The sequence below is a fragment of the Serinus canaria genome, chromosome 8, assembly GCF_022539315.1.
Source record: "Serinus canaria isolate serCan28SL12 chromosome 8, serCan2020, whole genome shotgun sequence".
Classification (NCBI taxonomy): domain Eukaryota; kingdom Metazoa; phylum Chordata; class Aves; order Passeriformes; family Fringillidae; genus Serinus; species Serinus canaria.
Genome location: NC_066322.1, coordinates 5504949 through 5517410, shown reverse-complemented (window position 1 = coordinate 5517410; position 12462 = coordinate 5504949). Strand labels below are relative to the sequence as shown.

At 42.3% G+C, this 12462-nt stretch overlaps 1 protein-coding gene across 1 annotated transcript in view; it reads right to left on the bottom strand.

Annotated features, from left to right (window-relative positions):
- The window catches only part of SLC1A7 (solute carrier family 1 member 7), a 46023-nt gene that overhangs the window by 15216 nt on the left and 18345 nt on the right, over nt 1–12462 (bottom strand). The window contains exons 4-7 of the mRNA XM_009088739.3: nt 6370–6412; nt 5381–5600; nt 2935–3034; nt 1420–1653 (exon numbers count right to left, since the gene is read on the bottom strand). Of these exons, the coding sequence (XP_009086987.1) occupies nt 1420–1653; nt 2935–3034; nt 5381–5600; nt 6370–6412 (597 nt within the window). The remainder of the gene's footprint in view (nt 1–1419; nt 1654–2934; nt 3035–5380; nt 5601–6369; nt 6413–12462) is intronic.

Sequence of the window (12462 nt, the reverse complement as noted above, 5' to 3'; positions counted from 1 at the left end):
AAAACCAAAATGCAATGCTGATGCATAATATGGAAAACCAAGAAAAGTAATGATTTTGAAATGGTGGAATACTTGCTGATCTTTTAATTCTTTATTAAACCTCCCTTGTTAAAAGGCATCTATACTAATAAAGAACTTATTTGTTTGTTTTCTAAAAGGATAAATATTCAGATTTTTAGTAAAAGCTGTCTCCTTCTAGAAAAAAAAAAGAGAATGAAAGGAATGGCACAGATTAAAAATCTGAATTGTCAGCAACAGCGTTTTCAGAAAGAGAATTCCTAGAGAAGCAGGGTAGGTAGTCAAGTGTGTCAAATGTGAGCCTGATGAGTCTTTTCCAACATCAACATCTTTGAGTGCAAAATTCTCATCTTTCTTGAATCTGGGGTTGTGGTGACATCTACAAACCTTTTATGTTCTAATAAAAAAGCTTTCCTTAATTATTTAAATGTAGTTAGAGTTTAAGCACCACCCACCATGTAATTTTTCCTGATTGTGTGTTTCTCACCATGCTGCTCTTTATAGGTCATTTTGGAGCAAACTATTATATATAAATACACCTTGTAAAATGTCGCAGTGGAAATCCAATACGTTCTGTACTGAAATAATAATTCCCTCTTCCCCTTTCTTTTAATCTTCTATATTCCTTCAGCCACAGATGCCATGAAACTGTGGTGTCATATTGGCTACACAGAAATATTATTTTAATTGTAATTTCTGTATCTGCTCCATGCAAGGCAATTCCAGCCCTTTCAAGTCCATCTCATGCACCATTTTATCTATGTTAGGAGTCATTTTCATAGCCTGTTCACAAGCTGGTTTCCATTTTCACTGTACCTTTGTTCAGCTATGGTTAAAACTCATTGTACATCTACTCTAAAAAGGGTGCAAAAGATATTATTCCTTGAGGAGAATAGTTAAATACTTTCCCAGTGCTGGACAATAGCTTGCAACCACAGTCTTTTGTTAATGTACCAAGAGTCAAAGACTAACATGAGTGGAAAGGATAAAATGTTTCCACATGACTGAAATAGGAGGTTCCCCACTAATAACAAAAATGAAGTCTGAACAAACTGCATGTCCCTCATATACATTAACTTTGTGGAAGCACATTTTTTTTTTTTTATATGGAAAAAGAACTTATTTCCTTTTTAGTCCTCTATGAAAAAAAATGGTTTTATCCAATATTTTTTAAACCAAAGGAAAACAGTGTGACAAATATTATTGTCCAGTGGCTCCCACATAACTTCCAAATGTTGAGACACACATTTTTTAAATTTATACCAGTGAATTGGAGGGAGACCATTGTTCAGATACAGATATATCTGCTCCACTACGGCAATAGTGTGCTCTTCCCAAGACGTAGCTGTAGTAAGGATCTAGCAAGTATTTTATTGGATCTGTCTAGAAACTCTATAATACCTGGAGGATGTGGCCAGAGCAATGAGCAAGGCTTGAAGGATCCCTCTGATGAAGACAATGGGATTCTTCTTGGTGATGAAGAAGTACATCATTGGCAGGATGAAGAGCCCGTGCACCACCAGGCCGCACACCACCGTAATGGCATAGAAACCCAGCTTCTTCCCAATGGCTGAGGGGTCATCCATTTCTAAGATTTTGCCAGCTATTAGGAACACAATTCCAAATGGAAAATACCTGAGCAAAAAGGAAGACAGTCATTATTAGGAGACAGCTCCCTTCCATCACATGGTAAGAGCTGCAGCTCCTTCCAGTGGCAGTGCAGTACCTGCCCTGTCTGGGTTTGGCTGTTCTGTCTCCCACCAGAGCGCTGGGCTGAACAGTTTGGTTTGTGGGCTCCCCCTCAGCACAGCTGAGGTTATGGCACTGGCAAGGAAGGACTTTAAAATGTTTTTGTTCCCAAGGCAACTCTGACTTAGCTTCAGGCAGGTAAATTACTGGAAAAAGGGGGAATGAATCCTGAGCTCCTCTCATGTGTTTGTGTTCGTGTAGCTGTTCATGGATTTTTGTTGGAAGCTCTTAAGTAAATGTTTATGTTGCCTTTGGAAGACAGAGAAGAAACACCAACATGCATTAGACATGCTCTTGGACTGCCTGGGGGTTTGATTTGGGGCAGATAAATAGGCAGAAGAATTGCTAGTTTCTGAATCCACTATGGACAGGTGCTTTATAAAAACTGTTGTGCTTCTGTGCGCAGCTGCATACAAAGTCGTGGATGCCAAAAAGCTTTAAATTGAAAAAAAAAAAAAATCTGGGAGCATCCAGCCATCTTCCACTTGCAGCTGTGTTGTCTCCAGAGACTTGTCACTACTTCCTCATTTTTCCAGAAATAAACTGCTTCCTTTGACATATCCACCCAAGCAATCATTCCCTGACCCAGGTCAGTCAGATTGGACCATGTAGCTGGAAAGAGAGGCTGTGGGCTGAGTGCTGGTTCCCTGTCCTACAACAGGCTGAGCCACACTGGGGGACATCCTGAAGAGGGGAGAAGGTGCTAAGCTGATAGCTCTTGTTGTTGGCAGCCACCTGCTGTTCCTCTGATCTTTGGAGCAGGTGTGTTGGCAGGTCTGGCTAGGTCTGCAGCAGTGCTGGAAGGGATGGAAGTACCAACTAGAACATCCCATCATGCTTCTCCCTTGTGTGGCCTGGGTGGCTGTGATCCCCCTTAGCATGCCCAAGAATTGGCAGTGCGCTTAGGGCATACAGCACACCCCACCCAGCTATACCAGGTCCTGGTATTTGGGAGTAACATAGAGGGTGCCCTGTGAAAAGGAAGGTACAGACCAGGGACAGATGTATGTGCATCCTTAAATGCTGAGGCCCTGAAAAACTAAGGGTTATTCATCCTCATTTATTTCCCTGGAAATAAACAAATGAGATTTCTGTGCATTTTCTTCTGTTGAAATGTTCTTACTCTTTTTAAAAAATACTGATTTTCCTAGCAAAACAGTTACTTACCAAACAGCAACAGCCACTATCTTCATGACAGATTCGTTCAAACACTGGCAAAAGCTGACCAAAGGAACGCCGCTGTTCCCCATTCTTCCCAACATGATACCTGCAATCAGAGCATTCAGGTTCAGTTTCTCAGGTGTCTTCACACACAGCCCCAGTGCTTTCCCTCCCTGCTGAAACTCTCAGTCCCCTGGTAGCAAGGCTGTGTCCTGAACCATCAGTCATAGAGCCCTGTGTGGGATTTACCTGCTCTAAGTGATCCGTGGAACACAAAGTGAGAAACATTTTCTAGTGAAGGAATCTGTCTCTGCCTACAGCCAGGCAGCACCAATGAGAACTTGGGAGGCAAAGCCAGGTTTTGAGGTTGGTTCTGGTAATGGCGAGTTAGTAATGGAGTCTCTGTCATATTTTTAGTAGTTTTCTGTCTACATTATAATAATTAACCTTTATAGTCAGTCAGGCTTTGCATTTTTGGGGGAGGTAAGGAAATGAAGATTCATGGAGAGAAGGGCCAAATTGCTGTGAAGACTAAGCAGTAAAGAAGAAAGCAAATAAACCCCATATGTGTTCCCCCATTGCTCAGAAAGCAATACAGCTCTGGGATGTGTCATCTAACCATATATTCTCCAGACATATATTCTCCAGACCATATATTCTCCAGTGTGATTTCCATTAATGCATATAAATAGACAACATTTTCCTATAGTTAATTATCCTCCCTGAAAGGATTATAAATGATTGAGTCAATTGCTCATGGAAACACTTCAAAAACTGGCTGCACCAAGGGAGTTTGCCTTTGAGGGGAGCTGCCTGGGGAGGCAGGGGCTGACAGTGGGGTGTGTGCTGACACTTGCTCTGGATGTGCAGTGTCCTTGCTTTGAGCAGGAGCCCAGCTCTGTCCCTTGGAGCCCACAGCTCCGAGCCACATCTCAGGCAGCGCCGCTTCCAGGGCCATCCCCTGCTGAGGCAGGCAGGGAGGTTTTCAGCTGCCTTATCCAGGGATTTCACAATAGCAGTGCTCTCAAGATGGGAGTTTGTAAGCCTGTTAGATCACCTAAGCCATAACTTTTAGGCAGGAAGACAACACTCTTTCATTAAAGCACTGTCTCAGTGCTTCCATTTGGTAGGACAGAGGGGTGGTGCAGTAGGCTGAAGACAGCCTTGACACATCCTTTGTTCAAGACAAAAGCCTGAAGTAGTCCTTGGTGATTATAATTTTTGAGGGTTTGGTGTCTCAGGTTTGTTTCTGGCTGCTACAGCCAGAGGTGACCCAGCAGCCATACTGTGGGTGACAATCCTGGTGCTGCTTTGTGTCCATCAGCCAGGAAGAAGCCAGGTCTGAGCTCCTGCCTGCTGAGCCCCAGGCCAGCGAGACTGAGGGGCTCGGTGAAAGTCGTACATTCAGTTCTGGGCAGACAATGAATGATCTTCTGTTCTCAGAAGCAGAAAATTGCCCTTGGTCCTAATAAGTAGATGTAATTAGTTCATTCACACCCAGTAGGTTTTGACTGGAATAGTGTTTGCAGTGAAGTTGTGCTTTGGAAATGGACTATAAAATACTACAAACTGGGAGACAGCCAGTTTCCAGCAGGGTTGTACAGGGAATACCACCCACTGGAGAAGCTAAAAAAAACAGAGACAAATCCACTAATTCCAGGTTTGAATCTTGACCCCTTGTGCTGGTATGAACCATAATATAATAAATACAGTCAAAGATGTTTTATGGAACTACCTTTGCTGACCAGATTAACTTCCAAGAATAAATTTACATAAGGAAAATTTGATCAGCACTTTCTTATAAAAGTCATCAGAACTTTATGGTTAACTAGGAAATGTTTGTTTAAACTTCTTCTTTCAAATCCACAAACATAATATAACACACATGGCACCAATGAGTTCCTCCAGCAAGTTAAACTAAATAAATAAGCCAGACAGAAGCTCTTACTGTGACAAGCCAAGCTAGTAGGTGGTATATAACTATCTTCATTGCAGGATACCAAAAATAAAATCAAAAACTTTCAATCAAAAAAGGAATATCCACAGATTTAAAACTCATAAAACAATATGGGTTGGCATACTGGTAGAGGGGTGTGGGTCTGATCTGGTGGTAATCCCTCCCTCCTCTGAGCACACAGTACAAGGCTGTCTTACAATCAGCAAAAGATGGGTCATAAATAAAAGCTCAAAATAATTGAGGGGAAAAAAAGATTGTAAGTTAATGCACAGAAAACCCAACTCCATGGAAAAAAAGTCATCAAGGTTTTTGAAAATTTGTCTTTGAAAGGGTGGGGGTGGGGGTACAGCTCTGTAATGGCCTTGCCTTTTCCCCCAAAAAGTTAAATAGAAACAGTTAAAAAAGCTGAGTCAAGAAACGAAGCAACCCAACCCCAACCCTTTTCTCTTAAATGGACACTTGGATTATTACAAACCAAACATGTCTGAAACCTACCCATGGTGGCAGAGAATATCACAATCCCAAGTACATTCATGCCATCACTAGCTCCTGGCTCTGATTTGTAAATCACTTCAGGAGGGGGTGTGATATCCAAGGCAAAGTTCTGGACATTGGAGCCATTCTCGTCCTGGACTCCGTAGATGATGATGCGACGAGTGGTGCTCTCAGCTGACGCTTTGTTCGATTTAATGATGGGAATACTCCTGGTGCGATACTGAAAGAAAACAAAGTGGTTTTTACTACAATATCCCAACAGGAATTAATAGTTTAATGAGACCTCCTAAGTGCCCTATTTCAACAATGCTGCATGTTGAAGGGACTGGCGTGAAAAGGAGAATGAACACTCCTGTTCCTCTCTGGTAAAATCTGTAAAAACAGTTGAAGTTTTGGAAAAGCATAACAAAACATGAGCTTCCTATAATCAGACCCTGGTGCAGCAAACACTTTGCCTCCTGACAGAGCAACTTTCCTGTAAGACATAATTAGGAATGACTTCCTAGAGGTTCTGAGTGCCCTTCTCTTTGTGAGGCTCCCATGAAATGTTCCCCCAGGTGAAATAAATACAGCCACGCCTCTTGCTCCCTCAGAACATTTAGACAAGCTTTTCTTGCCAAATTCCAACCTGAGTAATTAGATTGTTCCCCGATACATTATTTTGTTGCTTTAATTTTATTCTTCCTTTGTGTGGGGTTGCAGGGTGCTCTTAAATAAATTCCAGCTCTCCTCTGGTGGACGTGGAGCTGACCTAGGAATGATATCTATTCTGTAGTCACACTAGAGAGCCCTTTATCCCTGTTTTGCCTTCAGATACCATGGCTGCTGAGGCTAATGGAATGGGACTCATTAATTTCTAAATGCTGAAGGTACTAACAGTGTCTGCAGTCTTATGCCATGTCTATATCTGGGTTGTGTTTTACAAAGGTACATGTTTCACATAATGCTGGCTCATGTCTTTCATCAGTAAAAGGAATATCACCACTTACCTGCTTGAATGTGGCCTCAACAAGATTGGCTGGGAACATGTTCCTAAAAATGAACAAATAGAAGAATAATTTCTGTGGAACTGAAACCAACTTCTTTTTACTGTGTGTTGGGTCTGCCATGATAAATCAGTTCTTTGCCCTCCTGGAGAGCAGGGGCTGGGTAGGTGCAGAGGATGCCACTCTCTCCCACTCTGCTATACAGCTGTGCCTGGCTGAGCACAGCTTAACAGAGAAACAGCTCCTCAGAACTGAAGTTTTGGGACTTTCTTCCAAACATCTGGGGTGAGACCCAGGAGCTTTGGCTGCAGATTCTGGCTCTGCCACAGTCTCCATGTTGTAACTGGAGTGACAGAATTCCTATGATTCCCTTCCCCATCTGCTAACTGGGGGGATGAATATTCTTTTATTCCCTATTTTGCCTTCCCTACTTAGACAGTGAGCTGTTCAAGAGAGTCAGGGATGTATTCCTGGGTCCTGTAAACTACTGTGGGACTTCTAAGTACTCCTGTGCTAATTCATAAACTCTACTACCCCAATATATTTTCATCACTAAAATTGCAAGTGATGTAGACTTTGCAGTGTTGGTCAAGACCAGTTTGCTTTTCAAAAAGAGGATCTCATTCCTGATTAAGAGAGTTGAGATTAGAGCTGTACACTGCTAAATTTTATTTAGATACAGTTCTGAGGCTTCAAAATAAGAACCTGAATGAGGTCAAAAGCTTCATCTTTGCTTGCAGCTGAGCTACAGAGGAAGGCAATGACCCAACACTGAGACTGCAGGGAGACCAATAGATTTTTAATTCCAGAAGGGACTCTTTTTGTCATCTTTCTGACTTTCTATGTATCTCTGTCTTTAACATTTCACACAATTATTTATGAAGCTAATTTAGAATTTCAGTTTGAACTGGAAAGACAGAAAGACATTCAATCCTGATTTGAAATGGAGAGCACACCCTCTGCAGGCTTCAAAGAGGAATCATAGTATAATTGGGAAAAAACAGCTAAAAAGTCATACATTTCCATTCAGCATTTGGGAACCAAGACTTGTGTGATGATTCTAATAGGATCATTTGCAGGACTAATTTATTTCCAGCTCTAAGCTTCTGAACCTTGGGGCAGAAGACAGTGACAGTCTATGACACAATTATCTTCTTTCAAATACCTGTATTTATGCAAGGAGAAACTCCTGAGTTCTCCAACAAAATGACTTTTAATTCAAAGTCTTGCTTAAATCCCAAGACAGGTTAACCCTCAAATATATGTGAAAAGTCTGTTCTCAATTCAAAGAGAATTGCTGTGTGCATAGACAGTTGAATGCATGCTGAAAGAGGGACATTTTCCAGAGCTGCTTTCCTCTCTGCAGCAGCAGCAGCAGCAGCAGCACATACTTGTTGCTAACGGAGTCAGTGTGCAGCACTGGCTTAGAAAACACAATTTTTTTTCTATTTTAAGTGATCATAACATGATATTATGGTCACACAAAAGTATGAGGTAGATTCTGCATCAGTAGCATCAGTCACTGAGAGCAATTGCTACAAAGAGATAATTGATTATCATTTTTAGGGAGAACTGTGGGAGAAAAGTTTTAATTAAGTGATAGTAGTACTGCCTAATGATTGAAACAGAAGACTGAACATGAGAGGAACTTGTTGGCCTGCTGCTTGAGAGCAGATGAGTCTCATAAAGGCATTGGATTGTCTCTGCAGACTGCCTATGAAGCTGCTGCTTGTCTGGTTCAAATGTCAAATGTGTAGCCAAAGCAAGACACAGACAAGAGGCAGCTGTGCATCCTTTCCCTGTCAGGTGCAGGCACAACCTTCTGCCTGAGCCCTGGGGCTTGACTGACACAGGGAACCAACTGAGGAACAGCTGGATGGAGCTGGGCCTGCCAAGATGGAGAGGATGTGTATAGAAGGGAGAGCACTGGAGAGTAAAGGTGGTTACTGCTTTATTGTGCCTCATAAGGGAATTCTGCTTCCAGATTGTTAAAGGCTCCATTAATATTAATTGGTCTTTGTTTTGCTGGGCTGAAAGGTGCTACAGGGATGCTCAGTGTGGTGGCTGTGCTCTGATCTGCTGTGTGAATGTGAAATATTCTGAAAGCAGATATCCACACAAAGATTCCAGCACAGCTCTGAATATGCACCTCATGTACGAGCTGTGGCTTTGCACAGAAACATGAATTTAATTGCTGATGATTTCCACTTTCTCCCTCATAGTTCTAATTAGTAGAATTAAGAACAATTAAGACTGCTTGAGAAAGGAAATATCATATGGTTAGTAGCTAGATTAAATGTTAGACAAATTTGTAGAGGATTAAAGCATTTTGTTTCTTTATCATTCTTTATCCTGCAGGAATTACAACTACCCTCTTAATACTAGATGCTGGAATTCTCCCAATATTTTTTAATAAATTATGCACTGTGATCCAGTCTTTGAGACTAGCCTTACCAAAGTTACACAGTTTATCTGGTGAGAGGATGACCTGAATGTGTTTGCCAGAGTCTCGGCTTATTTTTATTTTAAGCTGGTTTACTTGGATTGAGAAAATCCAGTATTAGCCAAAATTAAGTTTTATTAATCAAAAACATTTAAGAGAGCAATTGGTGAATGAGAACTTTAATGGACTAAAACAAAAATAAGAAAGAATTGAACTGCTACCTAGAGATGGAAGGTAATTGGAAGGGTTTCTTGGTCAGGCCTCTTCAGAAATGCTTCTTGCTTGAGGGGAATGTTTTGCTGCTCATTGATATTGCCAGCCAATGTTTAGCCTTGCTAAACATTCAGCCATGAGCTGAATGTTTAGCAAGGATCTCCTGAGAATGGCTCAGAACAAGAGACTGAAGGGAGAGTGATATGGAGGATTTGACATTTTAATATGGAACTGGGATGAGGAGGCTGGTTGGATCCTCACAAGGTCCTTGGGATAGCCCTCCTGTGGGTTGCTGCCCACCAAACCTAAGTCCTGGGGGATGCTGTGGAGTGGGAGCTTCAGTCTGGCTCAGGATCCACACACAGGTATTTGATCCTGCATATAGCACAGTGAATGGCAGAGTGCTGTAGCCTGTCCATCTCTGCCCACCTCTGTTCCATGCACCCAGCCTGCCACCAGATTGGCCTCTGCACACCTCTGTGCAGCTCTGGATGGGATCCAGATGTATCCACATGGATCAGGACCATAAAGTGAGTCTGTGTCTCTACTCAGGCACTGCGTTTTTCACTGATGTACATTGAATTAAAGACACTGCCAGCACTTAGGAAGGAGTGATTCAAACTGAGCTTATCATTGCTGTCAACACCTATAAATACTTTTGTGTTTGTTCAGTTAAGAAAGCCAAGCAGATAAAATACTTCTGAAGTTGCAGCATTGCTTGCAGATTGCTTACAAGACACAGGTCACAAAATAATCATGCAGGAAAATTAACATGATCTGGGATTCATTTCTGTAGCACAAGCAACATTGTCTAACCTCGGTGGCTCAGTTCAGCATTTCTAGCAGAAATAATTTCACATAAGAGTAGGGAATTAGACCTACTGCATAACAGTGTCTGAGTCTGGTTTAAAACATAGATAAATTTAGGTCTGAGACAATGATATTGTTGTAAAACAGAAACTGAAGACATAGGCTTTCTGGTTACATAAAAAATTAACAGCTAAATACTGCCTGCCCTGAGGAATAACATTTCCCAGAGCATCTTCTGCTTCAGGAACTCTGCCAGATAGAGCAGGAGTATTCAGCTGAGGCTAAAAGGAGGAATGTGCATGAAACTTCAATATCAGCTCAGTGAACCTTCTCCAGAGCTGAGCTACTGAGCCCAGCTGGCACAGCAGGCCTGGCCTGCATTTGCTGTGATAGCAGCACATACGCACAAGTGACCCACTAATCACCATCTCTGACTGCAGCCTGCTGTGATGCACAGACTGCTGTGTTCCACAAGCAAATTTTGGAGCCCTTCCCTAATTCTCCATGGGGTAAGAGGATTCAGATGTAGATTTATTGAATTAGGAATGTGTATGTACATGTAATATGGGACAACTATGGCAACATATGTTCTGCACTTTGGTAGTCGTGGATTTTGAGGAAATCCTAAAGACTTGTATCAAGTGCAGGCAGCACCTGGTCTGAGCAGCAGGTCTGAGGGTCCCGTTAGGCACAGGATGAATTAGCATCTTGCCAAAAGTGGAAGGTCCTCTTCCCTTCACCATTGTCTCCCAGCAACTGACCTATGAATTAACAGAGATGATTGATTTTGTTCCCCTAATTTCAGCTGCTTTAGGAATCAGAATTGTGTAAGGAAGCCATTCTTCAGCACTGCCCCCAAGGTGGGAGCTCTCTTGTCTCTTTAGGAGGTGGTTGGCTCTGAGAACCACAGTAGTGGCACAAAGGGCAGCACAATTAAACTGTCACTGTGAGGCTGTTAACTGAACTGTCCAGAGAATGTGAGCCTGCAACCACTGGGACATCTCCTTCACATCTCCTAGATAACTTCTGCTAGAAATAACAGGCCAAATTCTGGTTTCAGTAATGCTGCTGAATATCTGAAATACTCACTCTGAGTCCTGACCACAGTGTCATTAACTCAGAGCATTCAGCTTTTGCAGATCCTTTCAGTCAGAAATGAGGCCAGCGGCTGTAGCCCTGGACTGCCACAGGTACAGCAGATGTTTCCTTGACTCAGAGCACCCCTTCCCTCTGGCACTCTGTGCTCAGCAGCCCCAGTCTGGTTTTGCTCTCAGACTTCGATGTTATCAGCCCCTAATCCCTGCCACAGCAGACAGTCTGGCTGCAGTCTCCCATGCTGTGGAATTAAAGCCACCAGACTGGGGGTTTTGCTGCATATGTGTCCTCATAATATTTATTGGCCTATATTTGCACTAGGCAGAAAGCAGCTTTGGATGCTCTGCTCTCAAATTTGAGCAAGAGTAGCTAAGCTTGCAAGGACATTGTTTTAAGGCTGAATTTGACAGTATTCTAATGTTTACGTGTTTGAGACCTTACCCTGTCACTGTATACAGCAAGGGGACAGAGAGCAAAACTGGAGCCTGAATGGCTTGACATGAGAACTGTAAAGTTTCCAAGTTTTTCCAAGAATGAGCAGCACTGTAGCTTCTATTTACTATAGGTTGAGGTCATTCTCAGTGATATTACCTTAATCTCAAAAATTTGTTTACTTTTTGTGTCCTCTGCATGAATTCATCATCAGCTGTGTAGACTCCGCACTACTGTTACACATGAGCCACAAGTCCTGTCCTTAGTCATACATCTGATACCTTCTTGCTGGTGTCAGGGGCTCCAGCAGGGTTTGCACTGCTGAAAGCAAGGGCAAAATTTAATCCAGAAAGACAATAAAAAACCTCTATAGCAGGGTCCACATGAGAAACCATCTTGCACATCAGTAGTCATCTCTGGTGCCTCTAATTTCTCAGTATCAGTCATACTACCTCCTGCTAAAAGGACCAAAGAAGGCTTTTGCAGAATTAATGAGGCACTAAAATCCTCATTAATGGGATAAAAAGTACTTAGAGAATGCAAAAATCACTAATTGGGTGTAAGTTACTTTGTCTTGCTTTGTTTTGTTTTTTTTTTTTTTTTCAAAGATCAGAGCAGAACTCATATTGTGCAATCATTTTGTCAAATGTGGACTTTTTATCTGTCCTGAGGGCTGCATGGCATTTCAGTTCCAGGAAGGCATCTGAACTTTCTTACCCTGCTTCCTGTGAAAGAAAAGGTCCTGACAAAGCCCCAGCAGGGCTGCGGCTCTCTGAGAGCAGAAGCACAAGTACATCACAGCTTTAGGCATCTCAAAAAGACTGAATTATATGAAAGATAACACAACAGGCCTAATGTATTTCCACTGTGGTTCCAGCAAGGCAAGTTATTCCGTAAAAAGTGTGTGTTGACTCTGGAAAAGGACCAGACCAATTGTCAGGAGGATGGACAATAAATTTACCTGCGAGGTCAAAGCTTTCCTAGTGCACTTTTAATTCCTGATCCCTGTGCACCTCACCCTCTGTGACTAAAGCCTCCTGACCTGAGAGCAGAATTTGTGTCATAGCCCATCTTCTCAGGGTGGTTTTCATCATGGAATAATC